Below are 25,637 nucleotides of genomic sequence, written 5' to 3'. Positions count from 1 at the left end.
TGTAGAAGATACATTGAGAAGAGGGGACACATGTTGATGTAGAAGAGACATGAAGAAGAGGGGACACATGTTGATGTAGAAGATACATGGAGAAGAGGGGACACATGTTGATGTAGAAGTGGATTTTGCATAATAGGTGACCTTTAAAAGGTTTTGATTTATCACAATACCACTATCTAACATATCTGCAGATGCTTCCTCCTCCTCCTCCTCCTCCTCCTCCTCCTCCTCCTCCTCCTCCTCCTCCTCCTCCTCCTCCTCCTCCTCCTCCTCCTCCTCCTCCTCTACACTCACCAGGTATGCGCAGAGCATGAAGAAGCTGATGAAGTAGATGTAGGACAGGTTGCTGCCGCAGCTGAACTCCTCCCCCGGCTCCGTGTCCGAGTCGGGGTCGCAGCGTCGCCCGGGCAACGCCGCCAGCATGATCTCCTGCCACTGCTCACCTGTGGCACACCTGCAGGACACACAGCAAGAGCTACTTTAACTCAGGCAGGGTTTACCTAGTCTAGTTGACAGCACCTGGAAACATTGAATACTGCTTTCTATTCCTCCATCTTGTGACTGTGTAACTCCCTCTCTGGGATATCAGCATGTGAAGGACACTGTTCAGGAACTAGTTGATGCTCTGTATGTGATGACTACTTCCTTTCTGGAGAGGATCAGACATACATGGATCCTGAGATTGAAGCTCAAGCCGGTGACCAGTGAGATTTTTCTAACAAGCACCCTAAAGTTTTATGATAGAAATGTATAGTACGGGTCCTTAGCACATAGAAACTGCCGGATACTAACTTGCATATGTTGGGCAGTTTGCACAATTAGCATAAGTTGCGTTAATTAGCATTACATTGCATTATAGCTTACTGTATATTGAAAATAGTATTAAAATTGCTAGGCAGATATGGACAATTATTGAGTGATTTTGGTTGTTTTCAGGATGCTGAATCCATTTCTGACAATTTCAGGATAAGAAAATGCAGTTTTAACCAGGAAGTGGCTATATTTGTACTCTTTTTTGATACATTTTGGGTCCATTTGGCAGATTTAGGGGATTATTTGGATTGAAAAGATTGCCTATTCATTTGAAAGAAAATTGTCCACAGAGATAGTAATTGTAATCTTGTGCTCTCTATATCAAATAAACGCAACACTACTCATGGTAATACAAACCAGCCCAACGAGTCCAAATGTTGCCCTTTTCTGGTTAAAACTGCCCTTTTTGATCCTGAAAGTATCAGAAATGGTCACAGCATCCTCAATAATCCCAAAAGACCGGAGTATACTCAACATTTCTGGGTTCACATTGCTTGCAACTAGACTAGCATTAGATACAGTTTGTAGAAACAGACAGGAGTACCATCAGGAAGCTAATAATGCCCCGGCCTGCACATATTTTAAACACCTTAAAAAATCTGTTTTAGTGAACGTTATTTGGAACATTTTCACCAAACCATCGCTTTAAAGGTCACCCATCATGCTATTTTTAGGCAATAGCATAGGTCTCAGATATATAAAAATATATAAAAAACATGTCTATGAAGTGTTTTGTTCAAAATACCAAACAGATCACCCATTCTAGCCACGCCTCATATCCCTCTATTTCACTTCCTGTTTCAAAAGTGCTGATTTGGGGATAAAGCTTTACAAAATAAAATAAATTGATAAAAATAAAAAAGTTAGGGTCTGAGCTCATGCGGGACCCGGCAGCTACTGTCTAAACTAAATGCTGCCGTGATGAAACGCCATATCATGGATCATCAAGGATTATCTCTGAAACAGTCTGGAGCTCAAAGGCTTTCTCTCTTGCCGGTTATACCACAAGGTGAGTTCCTTTTTACTTCCTGCTTCTTCACACACATGCTCTCCAGTACAGGTTAGCTCTGAGTGTTAGCGATGCTAACGTAAACACCGACCATATTACGTCCAAAACAGTCCGGCATTGTTTCTGATAACAACGTTTCTGATTGGCCCGTGGGTCCACATTTCAGATATTACGTCATATCGGACGCAAATCTGGATCAGCTCCGTTGTTCCCCGTTTTTAGAGATTTGGGTACGGAGGAAAAGAGAGAGGGTTTTATCTTCTGACGCTGCGTGAGTTCCCTGACACACCGGGGACACATCTTTATGTATAAAAGACATCAAAAAGTGCATTTTGCATGATAGGTCCCCTTTAACTTCTGTCTCTTCCTGGTTTAATCATCTGACCTGAAGAGCACCAGAACAGCCATGAAGAACGTCTGGAAGTTACAGTTTCTGTTGATGTGTGTTTCCTCATCGATGGCCACTTTCCCAAATGACTGAAAGGAGGAAACAGAGCATGTGTTTAGAAACAAAAACATAATGTCAAAGTTAATAATAACAAATAAGTGGGGCAGACTGTCGTTGATGGTTTATACCGTCTTGTTTATCATGAATTCGTTAATTGAATTAAAAGGACTTGGTATTATTTTCAGCTACGACTGTTAAACATAGTAAGCTTAAAATTGTATTGACTTTTTTTTAGGCTCAGAATCGGATTTCAGTTTATGCAAAGTATGTTCTCACGTAGAAACATTTAAATAGGAAAATAAGATATCATTATAAAGTATTACAAATAATTAAGAAATATGTAGAAGAAATCTAAAACATACAAATAATTGTATATATTACTGATTCCTGTTTACACTATTACAAAATAAAATAAATAAACAATATATACAATAAAAAAACTTTTTTAAACATATGCCAAATATATTTTACACTAGAATTGTATTTATTTTTCTGCGGACTCAGGTCTCTCTTGTTAATGAGACATGTTTTGATGTGACCTACTGATTAAATAAGGTTGACATATAAGCGAGACTCACCTGCATGCCGATGACAGCGTAGATGAAAAAGATCATGGCGATGAGCAGACCGACGTACGGCAAAGCCTGAGGGGGAAAAAGTCAAAGGCAAGATTACAAAAAGGATTTCAAAGGTTAATAAGAAAATACTGTAGTAAGATAAGATAAGACTTTATTTATCCCGAAGGAAATTGTTGTGCCAGAGTTACAAAAATACAATAAACACAGCAGCATAAAAATAATAATAAAACTGTACACTAAAAGTGCAGCAATTAAATAACTACAGGAAACATAGACGGTCACATAATTAAGTAAATATTAACAGTATTTAGTAGGGATGTAACGATACCAAAAACTCACGGTACGATAATATCGTGTAAAAAGTCCACGGTACGATATCTATCGCGATATTAAAAAATAAAGAAAAAAAATGTGAATTATTTTTTTTTTACTTGAATTTCTTTTCTTTATTAAATAATACATCTGATTTGTACAGCATTTTAGTAGATAGTAGTATTTTAAAGTGTCAACAATATAATAATCAGACCCTGCAATAGAATAAATCAAGTTTCACTTTAGTTGTTCAAGTAACTCAACTCTAACTCTCTCACTCAGCAGCATCAAGGTTATCTGTTAGGAATATGAGCATGTCCACATTTCCAGGTAGAAGCTGGGATGTTTGGGCGTTTGCAAAATCCCCTGCTGTGGAAACAACTCTCTTGCTTGGTACTGATGTTGCTGAGACAGAGAGATATGCTTTGGCCCTGGGTAACAGCAGTGGGTCAAACTGTGCATTGTCTCTCCACCACTTCAAAAACAATACAGTGTTTGCCAAGAAGGTGAGGCTTATTGACAGAGATATAAATATACTGTTGGTACTTGTCAATGTCTCTAGGTATGTACATGTAGCCCTGTAAATAACATGTCCTTTTGTGTTATCTGTTGTTTTATGTTCATGTTGTAACCTACTTGCTGCCATGTTGGACAGGTCTCCCTTGAAAAAGAGATCGATGATCTCAATGGGACCATCTGGTTAAATAAAGGTTTAAAAAAAAATTGATGATAATTTAGTCAGTCTCACGACGGTATTAAGACGTTTATTTACCGCGATATTCGATATATCGTTACATCCCTAGTATTTAGTAGTGTAAAAAACGTGGGGGGTGTGTGTGTGTCTCCAGAGGGTCCAGTTGTGATAGACACGGTTCACCACTGTTAATAATGAATAATAATGATATTATCATGTTATATAGCAGCGAGTGTTTTGTAAATCGTCAATGTGGATTATTCTCTGACCTGCAGCGACTTGACGAAAGTCCAGAGGAGCGTCCGGATTCCCTCTCCTTTACTCAGCAGTTTCACCAACCTCAACACTCGGAACAACCGGAAGAACGTGATGGACACTTTCCCACTTTCTCCTTTCCCCTACAACACAAAGACACAGGTGTTGAGGCAAACACAGGTGAAGAAATAAGTGTTTGTTGCACAATATCAAAGTCAACCTTATTGTCAATCTTCTAGTTTGTGTGTACAGACAGAGAGGTCGAAATACCGTTTCCCGCAATCCCGAATATAAAAACAAATGTATATAAAAATATGTGCAAATATGTATACACAGAATCAAAGACACATTTTTACATGTGCACACATTAAGACCTAAATGAAAACACAACAGTCAATATATACAAAATAACAGTCACTTCAATATCTTGAGAATGTACATTAGTGCAAGATTGTCCATTGAATCATAAGGTCCATCAACACATTGATAGTTGCAGTATAGCTAATGCTGTTGATGTATTGTGATTTTAAAAAGGTGTCCATTATCCACTAAAGCTGCTCCATTTACTGTTTTTTGTGACAGTTGATCAATGGGGACTGTCCACGACACTATAAACAAATAAACTAAACCAAGCTAAGTGTTTCAGCTCTCACCTCCCCGTGGCCTCCTCCTCCCTGGATCCATGTTTCAGATGAAGAACAACAGGTAACGCATGTACAGGAGAAAGATTAAAAAGCCATCAGGATCAGACACAAGGGGTTACGTCAAGTAAACAATACATTATTTTTGTAGGAATATATGACATGATGTAAAAAGAAAAATATACTATGTTTCTTGAATTCTCAGCTCGATAATTATACACTTTTTTCATGTAGAGATTTTAAAATAAGTCAGTACGATAACACACTTTTCTGTCTATCCTTACACCATGTGAAGCGGCCTTGGGTCCCTTGAAAGGCGCAATAAAAATGTGATATTTTATTATTATTATTATTAAACTCACGCTGAGCTCGGAGACGGCGATATCCAACACGCTGCCGACGACAATCAGAGCATCGAATGAGTTCCAGGGGTCGATGAAGTAATGCTGCGAGAGAGAGGAGAAGCAGAGTGAGACACATGTTGACAGGTAAATAAGGTTTTGTTATTATTGTTATATTAAAGGTCCCCTATTATACTGTTTTTCATCCATATATTATAGGTCTCAGATATATACAAACATGTCTCTGATTGGCTGAAACACCAAACAGGTCATTGCAGCATTACCCATAATCCCCTCTGTTTCAGCCCTGTTTCCAAAGTGCTGATTCTCTGTATGTTACTTTAGATGAAAATAAGGAGCCCCTCCCCACGCCCCTCTGAGAGAGATTTTGGTTAAAAGAACACAATGGTGCTCTAGGAGGAGATTCAGGTGATAAGTGGGGGGGGGGGGTTACCTTGGTTGGTGATTGGCTAATGGTTACACAAGACAAAACATCGTGATGACATCATAAAGTGGCCAAAATCTGATCAGCTCGTTTTCAGACAGGTTTTTATAGAAATGGATCAAAAAGAGAGAGAATCTTTGTTCCTGAAACTTTCAGAGTCTCTTTCCACAGAGGGGACACATGTTGATGTAGAAGACAGAAGAAGAGGGGACCACTGTTGATGTAGAAGAGACATGAAGAAGAGGGGACACATGTTGATGTAGAAGAGACATGAAGAAGAGGGGATACATGTTTGATGTAGAAGAGACATGAAGAAGAGGGGACACATGTTGATGTAGAAGAGACATGAAGAAGAGGGGACACATGTTGATGTAGAAGAGACATGAGAAGAGGGGACACATGTTGATGTAGAAGAGACATGAAGAAGAGGGGACACATGTTGATGTAGAAAGAGACATGAAGAAGAGGGGACACATGTTGATGTAGAAGAGACATGAAGAAGAGGGGACACATGTTGATGTAGAAGAGACATGGAGAAGAGGGGACACATGTTGATGTAGAAGAGACATGGAAGAAGAGGGGACACATGTTGATGAAGAAGAGACATGAAGAAGAGGGGACACATGTTGATGTAGAAGAGACATGAAGAAGAGGGGACACATGTTGATGTAGAAGAGACATGAAGAGAGAGGGGACACATGTTGATGAAGAAGAGACATGAAGAAGAGGAGGACACATGTTGATGAAGAAGAGACATGAAGAAGAGGGGACACATGTTGATGAAGAAGAGACATGAAAGAAGAGGGGACACATGATGATGTAGAAGAGACATGAAGAAGAGGGGACACATGATGATGTAGAAGAGACATGAAGAAGAGGGGACACATGTTGATGAAGAAGAGACATGAAGAAGAGGGGACACATGTTGATGAAGAAGAGACATGAAGAAGAGGGGACACATGTTGATGTAGAAGAGACATGAAGAAGAGGGGACACATGTTGATGTAGAAGAGACATGAAGAAGAGGGGACACATGTTGATGAAGTAGAGACGTGAAGAAGAGGGGACACATGTTGATGTAGAAGAGACATGAAGAAGAGGGGACACATGTTGATGTAGAAGAGACATGAAGAAGAGGGGACACGTGTTGATGTAGAAGAGACATGAAGAAGAGGGGACACGTGTTGATGTAGAAGAGACATGAAGAAGAGGGGGACACATGTTGATGAAGAAGAGACATGAAGAAGAGGGGACACATGTTGATGTAGAAGAGACATGAAGAAGAGGGGACACATGTTGATGTAGAAGAGACATGAAGAAGAGGGGACACGTGTTGATGTAGAAGAGACATGAAGAAGAGGGGACACATGTTGATGAAGAAGAGACATGAAGAAGAGGGGGACACATGTTGATGTAGAAGAGACATGAAGAAGAGGGGACACATGTTGATGTAGAAGAGACATGAAGAAGAGGGGACACGTGTTGATGTAGAAGAGACATGAAGAAGAGGGGACACGTGTTGATGTAGAAGAGACATGAAGAAGAGGGGACACATGTTGATGAAGAAGAGACATGAAGAAGAGGGGACACATGTTGATGTAGAAGAGACATGAAGAAGAGGGGACACATGTTGATGTAGAAGAGACATGAAGAAGAGGGGACACATGTTGATGTAGAAGAGACATGAAGAAGAGGGGACACATGTTGATGAAGAAGAGACATGAAGAAGAGGGGACACATGTTGATGAAGAAGAGACATGAAGAAGAGGGGACACGTGTTGATGTAGAAGAGACATGAAGAAGAGGGGACACGTGTTGATGTAGAAGAGACATGAGGAAGAGGGGACACGTGTTGATGTAGAAGAGACATGAAGAAGAGGGGACACGTGTTGATGTAGAAGAGACATGAAGAAGAGGGGACACGTGTTGATGTAGAAGAGACATGAAGAAGAGGAGACACGTGTTGATGTAGAAGAGACATGAAGAAGAGGAGGACACGTGTTGATGTAGAAGAGACATGAAGAAGAGGGGACACGTGTTGATGTAGAAGAGACATGAAGAAGAGGGACACGTGTTGATGTAGAAGAGACATGAAGAGAGGGGACACGTGTTGATGTAGAAGAGACATGAAGAGAGGGGACACGTGTTGATGTAGAAGAGACATGAAGAAGAGGGGACACATGTTGATGTAGAAGAGACATGAAGAAGAGGGGACACATGTTGATGTAGAAGAGACATGAAGAAGAGGGGACACATGTTGATGTAGAAGAGACATGAAGAAGAGGGGACACATGTTGATGTAGAAGAGACATGAAGAAGAGGGGGACACATGTTGATGTAGAAGAGACATGAAGAAGAGGAGACACATGTTGATGTAGAAGAGACATGAAGAAGAGGGGACACATGTTGATGTAGAAGAGACATGAAGAAGAGGGGACACATGTTGATGTAGAAGAGACATGAAGAAGAGGGACACATGTTGATGAAGAAGAGACATGAAGAAGAGGGGACACATGTTGATGAAGAAGAGACATGAAGAAGAGGGGACACATGTTGATGTAGAAGAGACATGAAGAAGAGGGGACACATGTTGATGTAGAAGAGACATGAAGAAGAGGGGACACATGTTGATGTAGAAGAGACATGAAGAAGAGGGGACACATGTTGATGTAGAAGAGACATGAAGAAGAGGGACACATGTTGATGAAGAAGAGACATGAAGAAGAGGGGACACATGTTGATGTAGAAGAGACATGAAGAAGAGGGGACACATGTTGATGTAGAAGAGACATGAAGAAGAGGGGACACATGTTGATGTAGAAGAGACATGAAGAAGAGGGGACACATGTTGATGAAGAAGAGACATGAAGAAGAGGGGACACGTGTTGATGAAGAAGAGACATGAAGAAGAGGGGACACGTGTTGATATAGAAGAGACATGAAGAGGAGGGGACACGTGTTGATGTAGAAGAGACATGAAGAAGAGGGGACACATGTTGATGTAGAAGAGACATGAAGAAGAGGGGACACATGTTGATATAGAAGAGACATGAAGAAGAGGGGACACATGTTGATATAGAAGAAACATGAAGAGGAGGGGACACATGTTGATGTAGAAGAGACATGAAGAAGAGGGGACACATGTTGATGTAGAAGAGACATGAAGAAGAGGGGACACATGTTGATATAGAAGAGACATGAAGAAGAGGGGACACATGTTGATGTAGAAGAGACATGAAGAAGAGGGGACACATGTTGATATAGAAGAGACATGAAGAAGAGGGGACACATGTTGATATAGAAGAGACATGGAGAAGAGGGGACACATGTTGATGTAGAAGAGACATGGAGAAGAGGGGACACATGTTGATGTAGAAGAGACATGGAGAAGAGGGGACACATGTTGATGTAGAAGAGACATGAAGAAGAGGGGACACATGTTGATGTAGAAGAGACATGAAGAGAGGGGACGCATGTTGATATAGAAGAGACATGAAGAAGAGGGGACACATGTTGATGTAGAAGAGACATGGAGAAGAGGGGACACATGTTGATATAGAAGAGACATGAAGAAGAGGGGACACATGTTGATATAGAAGAGACATGAAGAAGAGGGGACACATGTTGATATAGAAGAGACATGAAGAAGAGGGGACACATGTTGATGTAGAAGAGACATGAAGAAGAGGGGACACATGTTGATATAGAAGAGACATGAAGAAGAGGGGACACATGTTGATATAGAAGAGACATGAAGAAGAGGGGACACATGTTGATGTAGAAGAGACATGGAGAAGAGGGGACACATGTTGATGTAGAAGAGACATGGAGAAGAGGGGACACATGTTGATGTAGAAGAGACATGAAGAAGAGGGGACACATGTTGATATAGAAGAGACATGAAGAGGAGGGGACACGTGTTGATGTAGAAGAGACATGAAGAAGAGGGGACACATGTTGATGTTGAAGAGACATGAAGAAGAGGGGACACATGTTGATGTAGAAGAGACATGAAGAAGAGGGGACACATGTTGATATAGAAGAGACATGAAGAGGAGGAGACACATGTTGATATAGAAGAGACATGAAGAATAGGGGACACATGTTGATGTAGAAGAGACATGAAGAAGAGGGGACACATGTTGATATAGAAGAGACATGAAGAAGAGGGGACACATGTTGATATAGAAGAGACATGAAGAAGAGGGGACACATGTTGATATAGAAGAGACATGAAGAAGAGGGGACACATGTTGATATAGAAGAGACATGAAGAAGAGGGGACACATGTTGATATAGAAGAGACATGAAGAAGAGGGGACACATGTTGATATAGAAGAGACATGAAGAAGAGGGGACACATGTTGATATAGAAGAGACATGAAGAAGAGGGGACACATGTTGATATAGAAGAGACATGAAGAAGAGGGGACACATGTTGATGTAGAAGAGACATGACGAAGAGGATTTTGCATAATAGGTGACCTTTCATTTCAAAAGGGTGAGAGAGCGACTTGTTACATGAACACGCAGAGCCAGCAGCTTGATGATCATCTCGAAGGTGAAGATGACGGTGAAGATCATGTTCAGGATGTCCATGATGGAGGTGAAGAGCTTCGACTGCTCGTAGTGCTGCCGGAGGAAAGACCATACAAAGAAAAACGTTATTGTCCTGTATAACAGTTTCCACATAGAAGAAGACAATAGAAGAAAAATAGGATAAAGGTAGAAACATAATCACATTTAATTAAATATGGGCAATACAAATCTGAAATAAATACATACATTTTTTTTTAAATGTAAGTAAAAAGGTGCATAACAAATATGAAATAAAAAAATTGTTAAATAGATATATGTACAAATGTGCAATAAAACATATATAATACAGTTAAAATATATATTAAAATATGAATACAAACACAATAAGTTTAGGTAAAAATGTGCAAACTGTACTTCAACATAACCAAAATAAATATGTATGATTGTGAAGGGTTAACTTATTCTGAGACATAAAGATAAGAATACAAAAGTATAACATATAATAAAGAATAGGATACAAATATTTATCCAAACATAAGATAAAATAAGATGGACTTTTATTAATCCCCGTGGGGAAATTGTTTCTCTGCATTTGACCCATCCTAGTGTTAGGAGCAGTGTGCTGCCATTTTGAACAGTGCCCGGGGAGCAGTGTGGGGAACGGTGCCTTGCTCAGGGACACCTCGGTAGCACTTGGTCTTGCCGGGACTTGAACTGGTGACCTTCCAGTTGCCAAGCCAACTCCCTGAGGACTTCGCCACCACCGCCCCGAAGATACATTTTTACACCGCCCCTTTTTTTATTTATTTTATAAGACATAATTAAGTTCAAGTAAAAATGGGCGGTAAAAATATTAAATAAATAGATTAAAAATGTTGAAGTTTAAAATCTGCATAACAAAAAGATACAAATCAATAAAATAGAATAAATAAAAATAATAGGTATATGTACAAATGTGCAATACAAATATATAATAATAAAAGACCATTTTTGTTAAGGTAAAAATGTGCAAGCTGTACCGCAACATAACCAAAATAAATCTGTTAAAATGTGTGTTAGAATAAATAAATTTGTGTATTCATATTATTAAATGATGAAACCCAGATTATTGCTGTGAATGTATAGTGGGATACAGATATAGGTAATCAATTATAAAGTGATGTGAGTATTGCACAGGTTTTAACTTACACTAAGACACAAAGAACAATAAGTATATATAATAAAGTCGCATGACATGAAACCGAGATGTACAGTTTAGTGTAATAATATAAAAGTAAATGTGTTTAAACTTAAAGGTCACCTATCATGGTATTTTTAGGCAATAGCATAGGTCTCAGATATATACAAATATATACAATGAAGTGACTCTGTGCCGAATATTCGTTGTGTCCAAACGGCGGTACTGCAACTTCCGTATCAGTCCGTGACGTCACCCTTTTTCCCATTGACTAACATGGGGAAAGAAACGTCTGTAAATCAGCAGATGATTTTTTTTAACTAAATAAACTACCCAGTACGAACTATTTTATAGCCCTTATTAGAAACATTAAGTCCTTAAAGTTGTAAAATGCACTAAAAGCCGAATCTAGATTTATTTTTTCTCTCCATTCATTCTAGTGAGCCGAGAGTGGGAGCTCGGGGGGCGGGGCTTAAGGGGCAACTCAACTGCGCATGCTCTAGCCAGGCATGATGGGTAATCTGTGACGTTTCGCTCTCATCATCAATCATGCGCCAATGAGCAGCTCTCATAGGAAAGAATGAGACCCCGCCTCCCACGCTGTATCCAGTTCTTATTATACATCCATGTTCGAGCCATGCCTTATATCCCTCTATTTCACTTCCTGTTTCAAAAGTGCTGATTTTGGGTATAAAGCTTTACATTTATTTATAAAAAATAAAAAAAGTTAGGGTCTGAGCTCATGCGGGACCCGGCAGCTACTGTCTAAACTAAATGCTGCCGTGATGAAACTCCATATCATGGATTATCAAGGATTCTCTCTGAAACAGTTTGGAGCTCAAAGGCTTTCTCTCATGCCGGTTATACCACAAGGTGAGTTCCTTTTTACTTCCTGCTTCTTCACACACATGCTCTCCAGTACAGGTTAGCTCTGAGTGTTAGCGATGCTAATGTAAACACCGACCATATTACGTCCAAAACAGTCGGGCATTGTTTCTGATAGCAACGTTTCTGATTGGGCCGTGGGTCCACATTTCAGATATTACGTCATATCGGACGCAAATCTGGATCAGCTCCGTTGTTCCCCGTTTTTAGAGATTTGGGTACGGAGGAAAAGAGAGAGGGTTTTATTTTCTGACATGCCGGGGACACATGTTTGTGTATAAAAGACATCAAAGAGTGCATTTTGCATGATAGGTCCCCTTTAAAGTGAGCTCAGGAGTTTAACGGCCAACACTTAAATAAATAGATATGTCTTTATTTAATAGGTGAGTGAATACCTGCACGGCCAGAGTGAGTGTGTTCCCCAGAATCAGAGCAAACATGATGTACTCAAACTGGCTGGAGTTGACAATCTTCCAGAATTTGAGCTGCGACGGATTTTTAGGAATATAAATCTTTATGGGTTGAGCCTTCAGAGCGTAGTACACACACTGACGCTGCGAAGAAGAAGAGGGCACACACGTTAGTTTAGAAACACACATGGATTATTCATTTCAAATGTCTTGGAGAATATTTACCTGGTTTTTGTTGAGTTCACAGTTCTTGAACTCGACCTCTCCTTGCTCTCTGAAGGTGATGATGACGAAACCCACGAAGATGTTCATCATGAAGAAAGCGATGATGATGATGTAGATGATGAAGAAGACGGAGATCTCCACGCGGTAGTTGTAGATCGGACCTCGGTTGATGGCGTTGGCATCCACCGCTCGGTAAAGGAGCCTTTATTTGAAAACCACAAAAACAGTTTGGACACATTTAATGGAAAAACACACAATTAAAGTACAAAGATTCAAGATTCAAAGGCTTATCATCATATATACCAGGGATCACCAACCACATGTCCTAGGGCCAAAATGAGTCCTACACTTTCGGGAGCCAGCGATTTTTATATATATAGCCCTGAATTCTGAAGTTGTTGACCGGGGGAGGGGGTGCTGGTGGAGCACGCTCATGTACTGTCAACTCGCCGGAGCCGCATAAAGCAGGCTCTTCACGCTAACGAAGGATCACTTCTTCTTCAGGGCAGGGAAGGCTACGCAGTACGCAGGCTACTGTCCCGCAGCTGCTGCCTCCCTGTTGGACTCCGGTACTGCATATTACTCAGGAGACGTTGTAAAAAAAAAACGAGTGGGGGGGAACGCACTAACCACTCCGCCAGCACCACAGCGCGTGCCGGGTGAGAATGTCTGGCGTGCCAGATTTGGCCCGCGGGCCACCAGTTGATGGTCGCTGATATATACAGTAGCTACAATGCTACAAGAAACAGAGTCAAATAGACAAGAGTAATGCAGATGAAGTAAACTATTAAAATGTCAGAAAAAAAGAAATACAATAAGCTAAATAATGCAGAGAAAGTTTTAAAGGACCAAGTTAATGCAGGAACACTAACATAAAACAATACATAACTTGGAGAGGATCTAGAGACACGTCAGCCATCTTAACTCAAAAGATAAGGCTAGAAATATTCAGTTTTTATTTATTTATTGTCAAAAAGCAGCCTTATCCTTTTCATTATACAACATTATTAAGTTAGTACTCACTGTGGCCAGCCTTCAAACGTGGACACGGTGAACAGAGCCAGCATCCCCATCAGCACGTTGTCAAAGTTAAAGTCACTGTTCTCCCAAACCCTCTCCTTCACCATCGGGTGGTTCATGTCTCCGTCTTTATACACCACGAACGTCCCTCTGAAAACATAAACACACATTTAACATCTGTGAACACATGTTAAGAATTCATGTACAACTATCAGTATATAAAGGAAACTGTAGGCTATGAAACCAGAGAAGGGGGATAGTATTTCCAGAAAGAAAAAGCACAGAAAATACGATATTTGATTAATAAATAATTGAGAAAAGAATATGGATTAAAGTGGTTTATTAACATGAAAATAATTGCAAATTTACAATAAAAAAAAGTCATATTCTCAGAGATTACAAGGTCTTACATTTGCCAGAAAACAATTTATCAGAAATTCTCTTAAATAAAAGTTACAATTACTAAAAGTAACACAACTGCTTCAATTTTTAAGGTAGGATGAAACTGATCCCAACACTTTAGTCTCAGAGTTTTGACTCAGAATATCCTTCCCTGGCTCTGTATTTTATTTGCATTGTTGTACCTACAATACCCGACTCTGCGTAGTATGTTATGTAGAGGAATTTGTCAAAAATAAAACTGACCTGCACTCAACAGGAGTGTGTTTGGCTTCATCTGTGCAGCTGTAGAATCTGCCCTGTAACGATCAACACAGGAAGGATCAAAACATTAAAGAAAAAGTCACTAACACTCAAGATAACTGAGCTCAGAGGAAAAACTGTACAATATAATGCAGTCCAATACAACTTGTTTGTGAAGCTCAAAAGGTTTCGAAGTGTTTAAATGAAAATATGTAATAATGTTTGCTGATGTCATAATTAAAGGTGTTTCTATTCGTTGTGTTCTGCATTGGCAGACATGAGATGGACAGAATATTAGAGACAAATACATTTCACACACTGAAATAATGAAGAAGTAAAAGTAAGAAAACAACAGAGAATACAACATTATTACATGGCTTAGTTGAACACTCGATTCTGATTGGTCAATTCAGAACACGTGACACGTTGTTAATCCAGAACAGACAGACCGCTGTCAAGGATTTATTGACCGTTGTTAAGGACGCTCATATCTGCAGAAAGAAGTCCGGTCGATTGAACTGTATGCAGTTTGGCCGAAAAGCAAACTGCATGAGTTTGCTTTTCGAACTGGGACAAGAAAACAGCGGAGAAGTAACGGGGCAGAAACCCTTCTTTTTACGCAACGGTCCAAACATAGACATCCATCCATCTTCTCCCGCTTATCCGTGGTCGGGTCTCGGAGGTAGCAGTTCCAGCAGAGAGCCTCAAACGTTCCTTTCCCCTCATCAACCAGCTCTGACTGGGGGATCCCGAGGCGCTCCCAGGCCAGCGAAGAGATATAATCCCTCCACCTGGTCCTAGGTCTACCCCTCGGTCTCTTCCCATAGATGAGAGTAACACCTACGTCACTTCCGGGCAAAAATTACGGCCCCGCCCACTTTTGGGGGAAAACAACGCTGTCATTTGAATGGCGGTCAATACAAATTCTGAAGTTTTTGCCAATCCGATCAAATTTTTTGGAAAACCGTGGATTTTTGGATCTTCAAAGAGCTCGATTACGATGGCCAGTCAGGCAAACAATTACATTCGATCATTGGTAATCGATAATCGGTCTTGATATATGGTTAAATTAAAATCAGTAGGCGAGGCTGTAATTTCTCCAGCTGTTACTCTCATGAGCGAGGCGGAACATAATAGTTTTAACAAACCAAAAAGCTGCTGTGTCGTTTATTGCTCCTCAAACATTAAAAATAATCCAGAGTTACGTGTCTCTGTACTTCCTCTAAGAAGAAAGGACAGTAAAGGAAGAGCTCTGTGGCTTCAGGCTCGATCGCCATTCAAATGACAGCGTTGTTTCCCCAAAAAGTGGGCGGGGCCGTAAAGTGACGTAGATGTTACTCTCATCTATGAAAATCGATAGCCTACTGCTATATTTAACCATATATCGAGCCCGATCGTCGATTTCTAATGGCTTAATGCAATTGTTTGCCCGTCTGGCCATTGGAATCGGGCTCTTTGAAGATCCAAAAATCTCCGGTTTTCTTAAATTTCTGATCGGATTGGCAAAAACTTCAGAATTTGTATTGACCGCCGTTCAACTGACAGCGTTGTTTTCCCCCAAAAGTGGGCGGAGCCGTTATTTTTGCCCGGAAGAGACGCATTTGTTACTCTCACTCATCTATAGACATAGACATCAGATGGCGACACATATTCAGTTGCCAGTTCCTTTGGCATTAGGGCAGGGATATCTAGATACTCTCCAAGGTTTGACATAATTAATTGTGCTACTTTTAAAGCAAGCAACGATGTTTTCAAATCTGTAATCAAAAATGTCCGCAAAAACGCTATCGAAGCAGTTCCTGCCGTTGCTACGTAGTTCAAACGGTAACAACGGACTATTTTTCTTAGCGGATGCATGTCATTAAAAAAAAATAATAGCCTACTATTTTTTAAATCAATAAAAACATTTTCTAAATCTATAAAAAGCATTTCAATTAATATTGGGAGTCATATCTCAGATCTCGCGGGATAATGTGCCCCTTCTCCCCATAATGCCCGCCTCGCATTATCCCTTACTTAAAAGAGAGAATCAGTAAAAAATAATGAATTAAATGCATACGTTTTCAGTTGTTGTTTCAAAATATGTCAGAACAGTATTATATTGCATCAGACTGTACAGGTCTATCTGATACAGTCTATAATTAAAGTGCTGACAGGTGAGCAGCAGGTACCTTGAAGAGCTGGACTCCGATACACGCGAACATGAACTGCAGCAGCGTCGTGACGACTAAAATGTTTCCGATGGTTTTGATCGCCACGAACACACACTGCACCACGTTCTGTACACAAAGAAAATACACGTGTTAGACTTCAAAGAGAAACACTGCACTTTGTACACTTAATACATAGCAAATATACAGCAGACAAAGAGCAAACCTTACTCTATTTACATTATTGAATTTCATATTCTGTTCTTGTACATATCATAATCTATTGACATGTATATAGACTTTTTTCACTACTTTGTATTTTTGTATTTTATGATATATGTTGCATTGTTGGAGGAGCTCAGGTCAGAAGAATTTCATTGCCATTACACTGTAGCTAATGTGCATATGACAATAAAACCTTTGAATCTTCAATCTACTTACTTCATATTTAATTTGGATTTAACAGGAGTTTACCTTCAGTCCTTTGGCTCTGTTGATGGCTCGGAGAGGTCGGAGCACTCGGAGAACTCGGAGGATCTTTACCACAGAGATCGCACTCGAACTGAAGGAAGACAAATTAACATATTAACCTGATAAAGGATTCAAAATAAGGCAGATTTAGCTGGGAAGTACATTGACTTAAAGGTGGGGTAGGTAAGTTTGAGAAACCGGCTCGAGATATACTTTTTGTTATATTCCATGGAATGCTCTTAACATCCCGATAGCAATGAATATCTTAAGTGCTTTGACAAAAAATCCATAAAAAAACGTCATCTGTGGAAGCCGTAGTACTGTAAAAAGCACGACCAATCATCTGAGCCGGCCCGGCTAAAGTAACTGGATGGCCTACCTGCCTGTCAGCCTTCCATCTGGGCACAAACTTACCTCGTGCCCTCATTGGTCATGTGCGCGTTCGTGTGTGTTGGAGGAGGGGCTCTGTAAGGAAGTGGCAGATTTGTTCCGCCTGTGTATTTTCAAATTCTAGCGCACTCGAGCTGGTTTCTCCAAAATGACCTACCCCACCTTTAAGGACATGTACATTAGGGTGGTCCTTAGTGCCATGTACATTTTCGAATTCATTTATGTTAAGCTCCAACCACCGGAATTCGTTATGATAGTCAAGAAAACTCTCCTGGTGATTTGTATTCAAATTCCAACCACATTTACCCCTCCCTCATCAACCTTGAAGTTTAGCCTCACGTAGGGTGGTCCTTAACATTGAAAGTCGACCTGGGCTGCCACACCAGCAGCCACGGTGCTGCAACTGAGGCTACACTTCCAGGTCGATGAGGGAGGGGTAAATGTTTTCAGATTGAGGAAAACATTCACCAGGAGAGTTTTCCTGACTAATAGAATGAATTCTGGGGGTTGGAGCTTAGACTTTCCCACTTTCAATTTTAAGGACCACCCTAATGTACATGAGGTACTTTACTCCTTTTACTTTTGGCACCTTAAGTATATTTTGATGCTAATGCTTTTACTTTTTTTTGTAAGTTTTGAAAGCCTGACCTTCATTTGTAGCAGTATACCACAGCGTAGAAATACATTACATTACATGTTAGACGCTTTTATCCAAAGCGACTTACTTACTATTCGGTATTGTGGACAATCCCCACAGGAGCAATTTGGGGTGAAGTGTCTTTCCCAGGGACACAACGGCATGCTGACTGCAGTAGGACTCAGACTAGCTATCCCCTGATTCGAAGTCCAGCACACTATCCACTGAGCCACAGCCTCCCTACTCTATAAGTGTCTGAGTACTTTGTCCAACTCTGGATTTAAATTAAAAGAAGCCTAGAGGCTAATAAGAAGAAGCTCAGGGTGACTCCATTTGTAGTTTGTTAAAATAAGACAGATATTAAAATAAAATAATGATATTTTTATAAAAAAAAGGAAGTAAGAATAAAATATCCAATAAAAGATTAAATGAAATAAAAATGAAATAAAAATATTAACACAAAAATACTTATGTAAACATACAATATGCACATAGTACACAATTATGTGTTTTATAATATACATATATGAGGCTTAATGTACGACACGGATAGTTGCCTTAAGTTGTATTTCTATGGGTTTTAGGACACTTTTAGATTTATATTGGGGCATTTTTGCCGCTTGCCCCCCTTTATGACACTGACTACAATACCACCATTATAATATTGGCTTCAAACGCTCTGACTGTGTGTGTGCGTGTGTGCGTGCGTGCGTGCGTGCGTGCGTGCGTGCGTGCGTGTGTGTGTATGTGTGTGTGTATGTGTGTGTGTACTCACTGTAGGAAGAAGGAGGCGAGCGACACTCCGACCACCACCAGGTCCAGGAGGTTGAAGGCGTTCCTGCAGAAAGCTCCGGTGTGCAGGAGCATGCCGTACACCATCATCTGGAGAAAGAGAGCAGGGGAAATACAGATATTTAGGCTTTACTGTCCACACTGCAGTGGTGGGATGTTGTTGGTGTTACACTACATTTCAGAGGGAAGTATTGTACTTTTTACTTCACGAAATGATCCAAAAGTTGTAGTTACTTTGAGTTTATGAAACACAAAGCATCGTTAAATTAAACTGAAATCAGGATAAACATTTTAGCTCTATTGCAACCAGCTACACCTTTTAAATGCATCCTACATGTTTCTGCATCAACATATTTGTATATTTCTTTTTTTCTTCACACATTTCGTCCATAGTGTTAGTGTTCTTCATTTTGTTATAATACATAAATGAAACAAAAAAAATAACATGCAGCAATGTAAGCATCCTATTTAAATTCAATAGTTTAAAATAGAACAAGGTCAGGGAGTACTTAAACTTTCTTTATACATATGTTTACCTAAGTAAGACTTGAAATGCAAGACTTAACTTGTAAGAGAGAGTTTTAAATCATGGTATTATCACTTTTGCTCAGGTTAAATATCCTTATTGTTTTTCCACAATTAGTTTTTGAATTGACATTTTAGCACATCCCAATATTCTTAGTTTCAGCCACTGCAGTGTTACCTTGAGGAGGATCTCCACGGTGAAGACTGAAGTGAAAACATAATCAGCGTAGCCGAGCACCTGAGGAAGAGAGACGGACATCAGCTCTGGATATCGTTTGTTTTGAAGGTGAGTAATGATCAGATGGATGTGTTTTAACTGCATGAATCTGAACGTGGTCTCTCTTACGATGTTCCTGAATGAGTGAGACTTGATGGGATCCTCAGCAGCCAGAGAGATGCTGCTGAGGATGATGAAGACGAGGATTAAGTTGGTGAAGTACGGATGATGGATGAGGTTGTGGCAGGCGACACGTAAACTAAAAATGGGAGGGAAATTACAAAAATTAACTGGATTATTTTAGTTTTTATCTATTGGTGTTAAAATGCATTACCATTCACATCCTTGAGCCTCACTAGGAACATTTTTGTATTTTTTACATTTCCATTATTTTGGTTTGTTGATTTTATAAGGCAAGTCAAGGCAAGGCAAGTTTATTTATATAGCACATTTCAACACAAGACAATTCAAAGTGCGTTACAAAAATGAAAGACATTAAGAGCATTAAGAAACATATTATAAAATGATATCTAAAAACACTCATTTAAAAGCAAAGATACATGAATACAAGTTACAGTGCAGTGTGAGATACACACATCTGAAATGTTTAGGTCTGACTCTCAATCATTGCTAACTTCTTAGCAGAAATAGTTTTCTATGACCTCCCTTTCCTTCTACTTTCTTGTTTAACTTGTCCTTTAGTTACTTCTCCATGTTTAGTTCTGACTCTGGGGACAGAAAGCTGACCAGTCCCTGAAGACCTGAGAGATCTGGATGGTTCATAATTTAGCAGGAGGTCAGAAATGTATTTTGGGCCTAAACCATTCAGTGCTTTATAAACCAGCAGCAGTATTTAGAAATCTATTCTTTGACACACAGGAAGCCAGTGTAAAGACTTCAGAACTGGAGTGATGTGATCCACTTTCTTAGTGTTAGTGAGGACTCGAGCAGCGGCGTTCTGAATCAGCTGCAGCTTTCTAATAGATTTTTTAGTGAGACCTGTGAAGACACCATTGCAGTAGTCCAGTCTACTGAAGATAAAAGCATGGACAAGTTTTTCCAAATCCTGCTGTGACATTAGTCTTCTAATCCTAGATATATTCTTTAGGTGATAGTCTGATTTAGTAACAGTTTTAATGTGACTGTTGAAACTCAGGTCAGAGTCCATGACTACACCTAGATTTCTGGCTTTATCTGTTGTTTTGAACATTGCAGACTGAAGCTCAGCGCTAACTTTTAAACGTTCTGCCTTGGCTCCAAAGACCATTACCTCAGTTTTATCTTTGTTTAATTGGAGAAAGTTCTGACACATCCAGTCATTGATTTGTTCAATGCACTTACTCAGTGTTTTAATTGGAGCATAGTCTCCTGGTGAAATGGTTATGTGAATGTGTGTGTCAAGCTACAGTATGGTAGCTTATTTTGTTGTTCTTCATTATCTGAGCCAGTGGTAGCATGTAGATGTTAAAGAGAAGAGGCCCCAAGATGGAGCCTTGAGGTACCCCACATGTCATATTTGTCAACTCAGATGTGTATTTACCTATAGAAACAAAGTTGTTTCTGTCCTTTAAGTAGGATTCAAACCCATTTAGAACTGTTTCCGAAAGTCCCACCCAGTTTTCCAGTCGGTCTAGTAATATGTTGTGGTCAACAGTGTCAAACGCAGCACTGAGATCTAATAATACTAACACTGAAGTTCTGCCACTGTCTGTGTTTAAGTGAATATCATTGAAGACCTTTACAAGAGCAGTCTCAGTGCTGTGGTTTGGACGAAAGCCTGAATGGAACACATCAAAACAACTATTTAAATGCAAGAAATTACTCAACTGTTGAAAAACAACTTTTTCAATGATTTTACCTAGAAATGGCAGGTTTGATATGGGCCTGTAATTGTTCATTACTGAAGCATCTAGATTATTCTTTTTTAAGAGCGGTTTAATGACTGCAGTTTTCAGGGCCTGTGGAAAAACACCTGAGTGAAGAGATTTGTTTACTATATGAAGTAGATCTGAGGCCATGCAACGAAAAACATCTTTGAAAAATCCTGTTGGAATAATACCAAGGCAGCAGGAGGAGGTTTTCAGAAGTTGAATAATGTCCTCTAGGTTTTTATCATTAATCTGATGGAATTGTGTCATGATGTCTGAATTGATATTAGGTGGACATAGGGAGAACACATTTGCTGTACCTGATGCAGAGGCACTGACTGCTTGTCTGATTTTCTGAATGTTGTCAGTGAAGAAGGAGGCAAATACCTTGCAATTTTCAATTCCAAATTATAAAAGCCAAGTCTCTCTTTATAGATTTCAAAATGAACCTGGAGATGTTAGCATGGGCAAGTGTGGAAGAAAAATTGAGTGAACATTTCCCGAGTATTTTCAGTTAAATATCGCTTTGTGGTTACCTCTTTTTGAACATTTTTGTGAACAGAAATAGAGCTCTCAAAGAAAACACAGGAATGGTCAGAGAGTGCAACATCAGTCACCACAACCTTAGAGATATTCAGACCCTTTGAGATAATTAAGTCCAGAGTGTGCCCCTTATTGTGCGTGGGCTCCGTCACATGCTGAGTCAGTCCATAGCTATCAAGAACACAAAACAGTTCTTTAGCCCCTCTGTCCTGGGGGTTGTCAACATGGATGTTAAAATCACCAACGATGACTAGACGGTCAAAGTCAATACACACTATAGACAGCAGTTCAGTAAAGTCATCAAAAAAGCTTGCACATTATTTGGGTGGTCTATAGATATTTAGGAACAGAGCTCGAGAGGAGCATTTCAGCTGAAGGGCCACATATTCAAAAGAAGCAAAGTTTCCATACGATGTCTTCCTGCATTGAAGGGAATCATTGAACAGAATAGCAACTCCACCCCCTTTCTTATGCATTCTTTCCTGACTCATAAAACTAAAGTTGGGAGGGGTTGATTCGATAAGAACAGCTGCACTGTTATTTTGTTCAATCCAAGTTTCTGTTAAAAACATAAAATCGAGATTGTGCTCAGTGATAAAATCATTGATTAAAAACGTTTTTCCTGCCAAAGACCTGACATTTAATAAAGCTAGTTTAAGTTTGTTAAACACACTATCAGTCAGGTTTTTTGTGACAAGCTGTGGCTGACATGGAGTCACTGCTACATTTGATAAACTCACACAAAAGTTTGAGCGCTTCCTGTTTCTAAGCTGATTCACCGCTCTCAATCTATTACCTATCAACACAGATATTGGCAAACCTACAGGCAGGCAGGGCCCCGGCATGTCCTGGAAAGAGTTGAGAGTGCCATACGCCCTTGATCCTGGACATATCAGTTAGAGTTTGCTGCGTTTTGTACACACACATTGCCTGACTTGTTCAGGCAAACTCCATTTGCCTTGAAAAGATGTCTGCGATCCCAGAAAAAGTTAAAGTTGTCAATAAAATGGACAGAATGGTCAGTACAGGCAGTTGAAAGCCAGGTGTTCAGTGCAAACAATCTGCTGAATCTCTCCACTCCTCTTCTGACTGGCGGTAGAGGGCCACTGATGAACACCTCTGCATTTAGAGAGCTGACAGTTTCCAACAGACATTTAAAGTCTTCTTTCAGCACTTCTGACTGTTGTTTCACAACATCATTTGTTCCAATGTGCAGTACCACATTCTTCACAGTCTGATGTTCAGCCCCAATATGCAGGATCTTCTCAGCCAAGTCAGAGACCTTATCCTTGGGAAAACAGAGTACTTTGGTGTTGTTCTTACTACACAGACCTTTTACATCTCTTACAGCAGAGTCACCCACAATCAGAGTTTCAGGCCCAGTCGTTAGCTTTCCCTCTAGCCTTTTACTTTTGGAGCAGCTATTGGTCCTTACCCTGCTGTGTGAAGAGGACAGGTTATCCAGGTCATCAGAAAGAGATCTCCGGCTCTCGGTCAGCGGAGCGTATCTGTTCTGGATTGGCACACTTGGTGGTTTAGGAGGATTGTTTGTAGTTCTCCCTTTAGCAGCTGTCCACGGCTGTTTCCTAGTAGGAACAGGGGTTGAAGAGGCGCTCTTCCTGGGTGATAACGATGCAGGCCAGCCGGTCGCATCACAGATTTCAGAGCGCTGGGCTCTGCCTGTTATTCGTCCTCCAAAATCCCATGGAAATGATTTACTCTTAGGCTTTGGACCCAGAGAGTTCCAGGGAGGACTACCACTTGTAGATTTATAACCTGTAGATGTATTACCCGGTACACAGCCCCCCTGTTCATTGGAATCCTTGTAGCTGCTAACTAGCTGTGAGTTAGCATGCCTTTGTCCATTATTTTGCAACACTGGTAAAGTGGTGTCATTCCAACCTAGTCCATTCACTTCCACGTTAACTTCCAACCGTTGCATTTTCATTTCCGACACGGCCATCTTCTGTAGAAGTTTGTGGAAGTCATCTGTAGACAACGGCGGACTGGGACTATAAATCAGCCCGGGACTCTCGACCGGCCCACTTCGGTACCGCTGGCCCACCTCGGTACCGCATGGAAATACCGCTTGTAAATTGTCGACGGGTGGGTGGGGGGGGGGGGGTGCTGGGGTGCTAGTGACTTATTTGACGGGCCCATATCGTCCTCGAACGTCCCGATGGCCAGTCCGCCACTGTCTGTAGAGAACGGAGGCATTTTTCTGCTAACTAGCTTAAGCTAAATAACATGCAGTACAAGGCTTTAGCTGTTGCTAGGCCACGCTACTGTAAGGCTGAGGTCGTCGTAAAAATATTGAAATATGGCTGAAACCCTCCATCTATTTACGAAGAATAACTGTCCCAGTGATAAGTTAAGGAGCCGCTGCTCGAAGTTTTCAGAAAACATCATCAGCATAAAAAGTAAGCAGAGGCAAGAGCAAGCAGAAAAGCGTCTGTAAGAAAGCAGGAAGCATGGCATACATTTTGAAGAGGGTCAGTTTCAGGGTTGTTGAAAAAATCTATTCTAACCTAGCGTTTAGTATAATAAAACCAGTTAAGAAATAACACCAGTGGCATTATGTAATCAACAAATATTTGGTATTCATTATCAGAAATCTTTTTAAAATATTGAAAGTGAAGGTGGAAAAAAATATACCGGTAATATATAAAAATACTTTACGGAAGTATAACAAAAATAAAAATAAAAATGTCTTTATGAAACAACTGTGGTGTTATTTAAACAAACCTGAAATGTAAATGAATGAATAATTGATGATTTCAGTATATTATAGTTTGAACTTCAAAAATGATATTAATAAGATATACAGTGTATTGACAGACATCTTTTAACTCTGAGGACTTTGGAGCAGCTTCTTATTTTGAACTGTTTTAAGAACAGTGGAATTAAAGAGTAACATATAATACTTTTCTAAAACTTGCATTGTATAATATTTAATTTGATGTATGTATGATGTTAGATTACCAGTTTTTCTTTCCCATAATGAAGAAGGAGCTTCCGTCCGGGATCGGGACGATCTTCTCTTTTGGCCCCGAGAACTCAGGCTTTATCGGAGCAACTCCTGCAAAAAAATAAAGAAAAACAAGAGAAATATAAGAGACATTTTTACATATTTAATCATCATATTGTAAGCTTGTCCTGCAGGATTCACACTCACCCTCCAGACCCTCGATCGCCCTCAGCTCCTCGTTCTCCTGCCAGTCGTCCTCTTCAGCCTGAGACAAAAACATCAGCTGTTTAGCAAAACTGTGGAGGTAGATCTGTCTCAGTATTATCTGTGTGAACAGATCCACAATCCTCATGTTCATATATATTGCAAAATAAAACAAATTCCTCAAAGAAAAAGGATAGACAGTACTTCCATACACCACCCTTTATTTACAAAAGATGTCCAATTTGGTGCAGAAAAATTATAAAAAAGAGAATCTACCCCTGTGTCTTCTTCCTCTTTCTCTTCATCATCATCCCAATCTTCCTCGTCGTCCTTTTTCTCCCTAAAGAAAGAATACAAAATTAAAAAAGGTCCCAACTATAGCAAATGATCTTATTAAAAATATATCACTTGTAAATAGGATACCTAATGTGTGAGATT

General features: G+C 40.0%; 1 protein-coding gene across 1 annotated transcript in view; it reads right to left on the bottom strand.

Annotated features, from left to right (window-relative positions):
- The window catches only part of LOC117563145 (voltage-dependent L-type calcium channel subunit alpha-1D-like), an 81,145-nt gene that overhangs the window by 17,738 nt on the left and 37,770 nt on the right, over positions 1-25,637 (bottom strand). Inside the window, exons 18-36 of the mRNA XM_034241319.1 lie at positions 25,476-25,539; positions 25,197-25,260; positions 25,010-25,103; positions 19,746-19,875; positions 19,578-19,637; positions 18,858-18,964; positions 17,059-17,146; positions 16,606-16,713; positions 14,438-14,490; positions 13,796-13,942; positions 12,773-12,974; positions 12,533-12,691; positions 10,058-10,168; positions 5,113-5,196; positions 4,763-4,783; positions 4,124-4,252; positions 2,849-2,914; positions 2,208-2,299; positions 295-454 (exon numbers count right to left, since the gene is read on the bottom strand). Of these exons, the coding sequence (XP_034097210.1) occupies positions 295-454; positions 2,208-2,299; positions 2,849-2,914; positions 4,124-4,252; positions 4,763-4,783; positions 5,113-5,196; positions 10,058-10,168; positions 12,533-12,691; positions 12,773-12,974; positions 13,796-13,942; positions 14,438-14,490; positions 16,606-16,713; positions 17,059-17,146; positions 18,858-18,964; positions 19,578-19,637; positions 19,746-19,875; positions 25,010-25,103; positions 25,197-25,260; positions 25,476-25,539 (1,939 nt within the window). The remainder of the gene's footprint in view (positions 1-294; positions 455-2,207; positions 2,300-2,848; positions 2,915-4,123; positions 4,253-4,762; positions 4,784-5,112; positions 5,197-10,057; positions 10,169-12,532; positions 12,692-12,772; positions 12,975-13,795; positions 13,943-14,437; positions 14,491-16,605; positions 16,714-17,058; positions 17,147-18,857; positions 18,965-19,577; positions 19,638-19,745; positions 19,876-25,009; positions 25,104-25,196; positions 25,261-25,475; positions 25,540-25,637) is intronic.

Source organism: Gymnodraco acuticeps, unplaced genomic scaffold (assembly GCF_902827175.1).
Source record: "Gymnodraco acuticeps unplaced genomic scaffold, fGymAcu1.1, whole genome shotgun sequence".
Lineage (NCBI taxonomy): Eukaryota > Metazoa > Chordata > Actinopteri > Perciformes > Bathydraconidae > Gymnodraco > Gymnodraco acuticeps.
The sequence above is the reverse complement of the archived record's forward strand: the minus strand, read 5'-3'. Positions and strand labels throughout refer to the sequence as shown.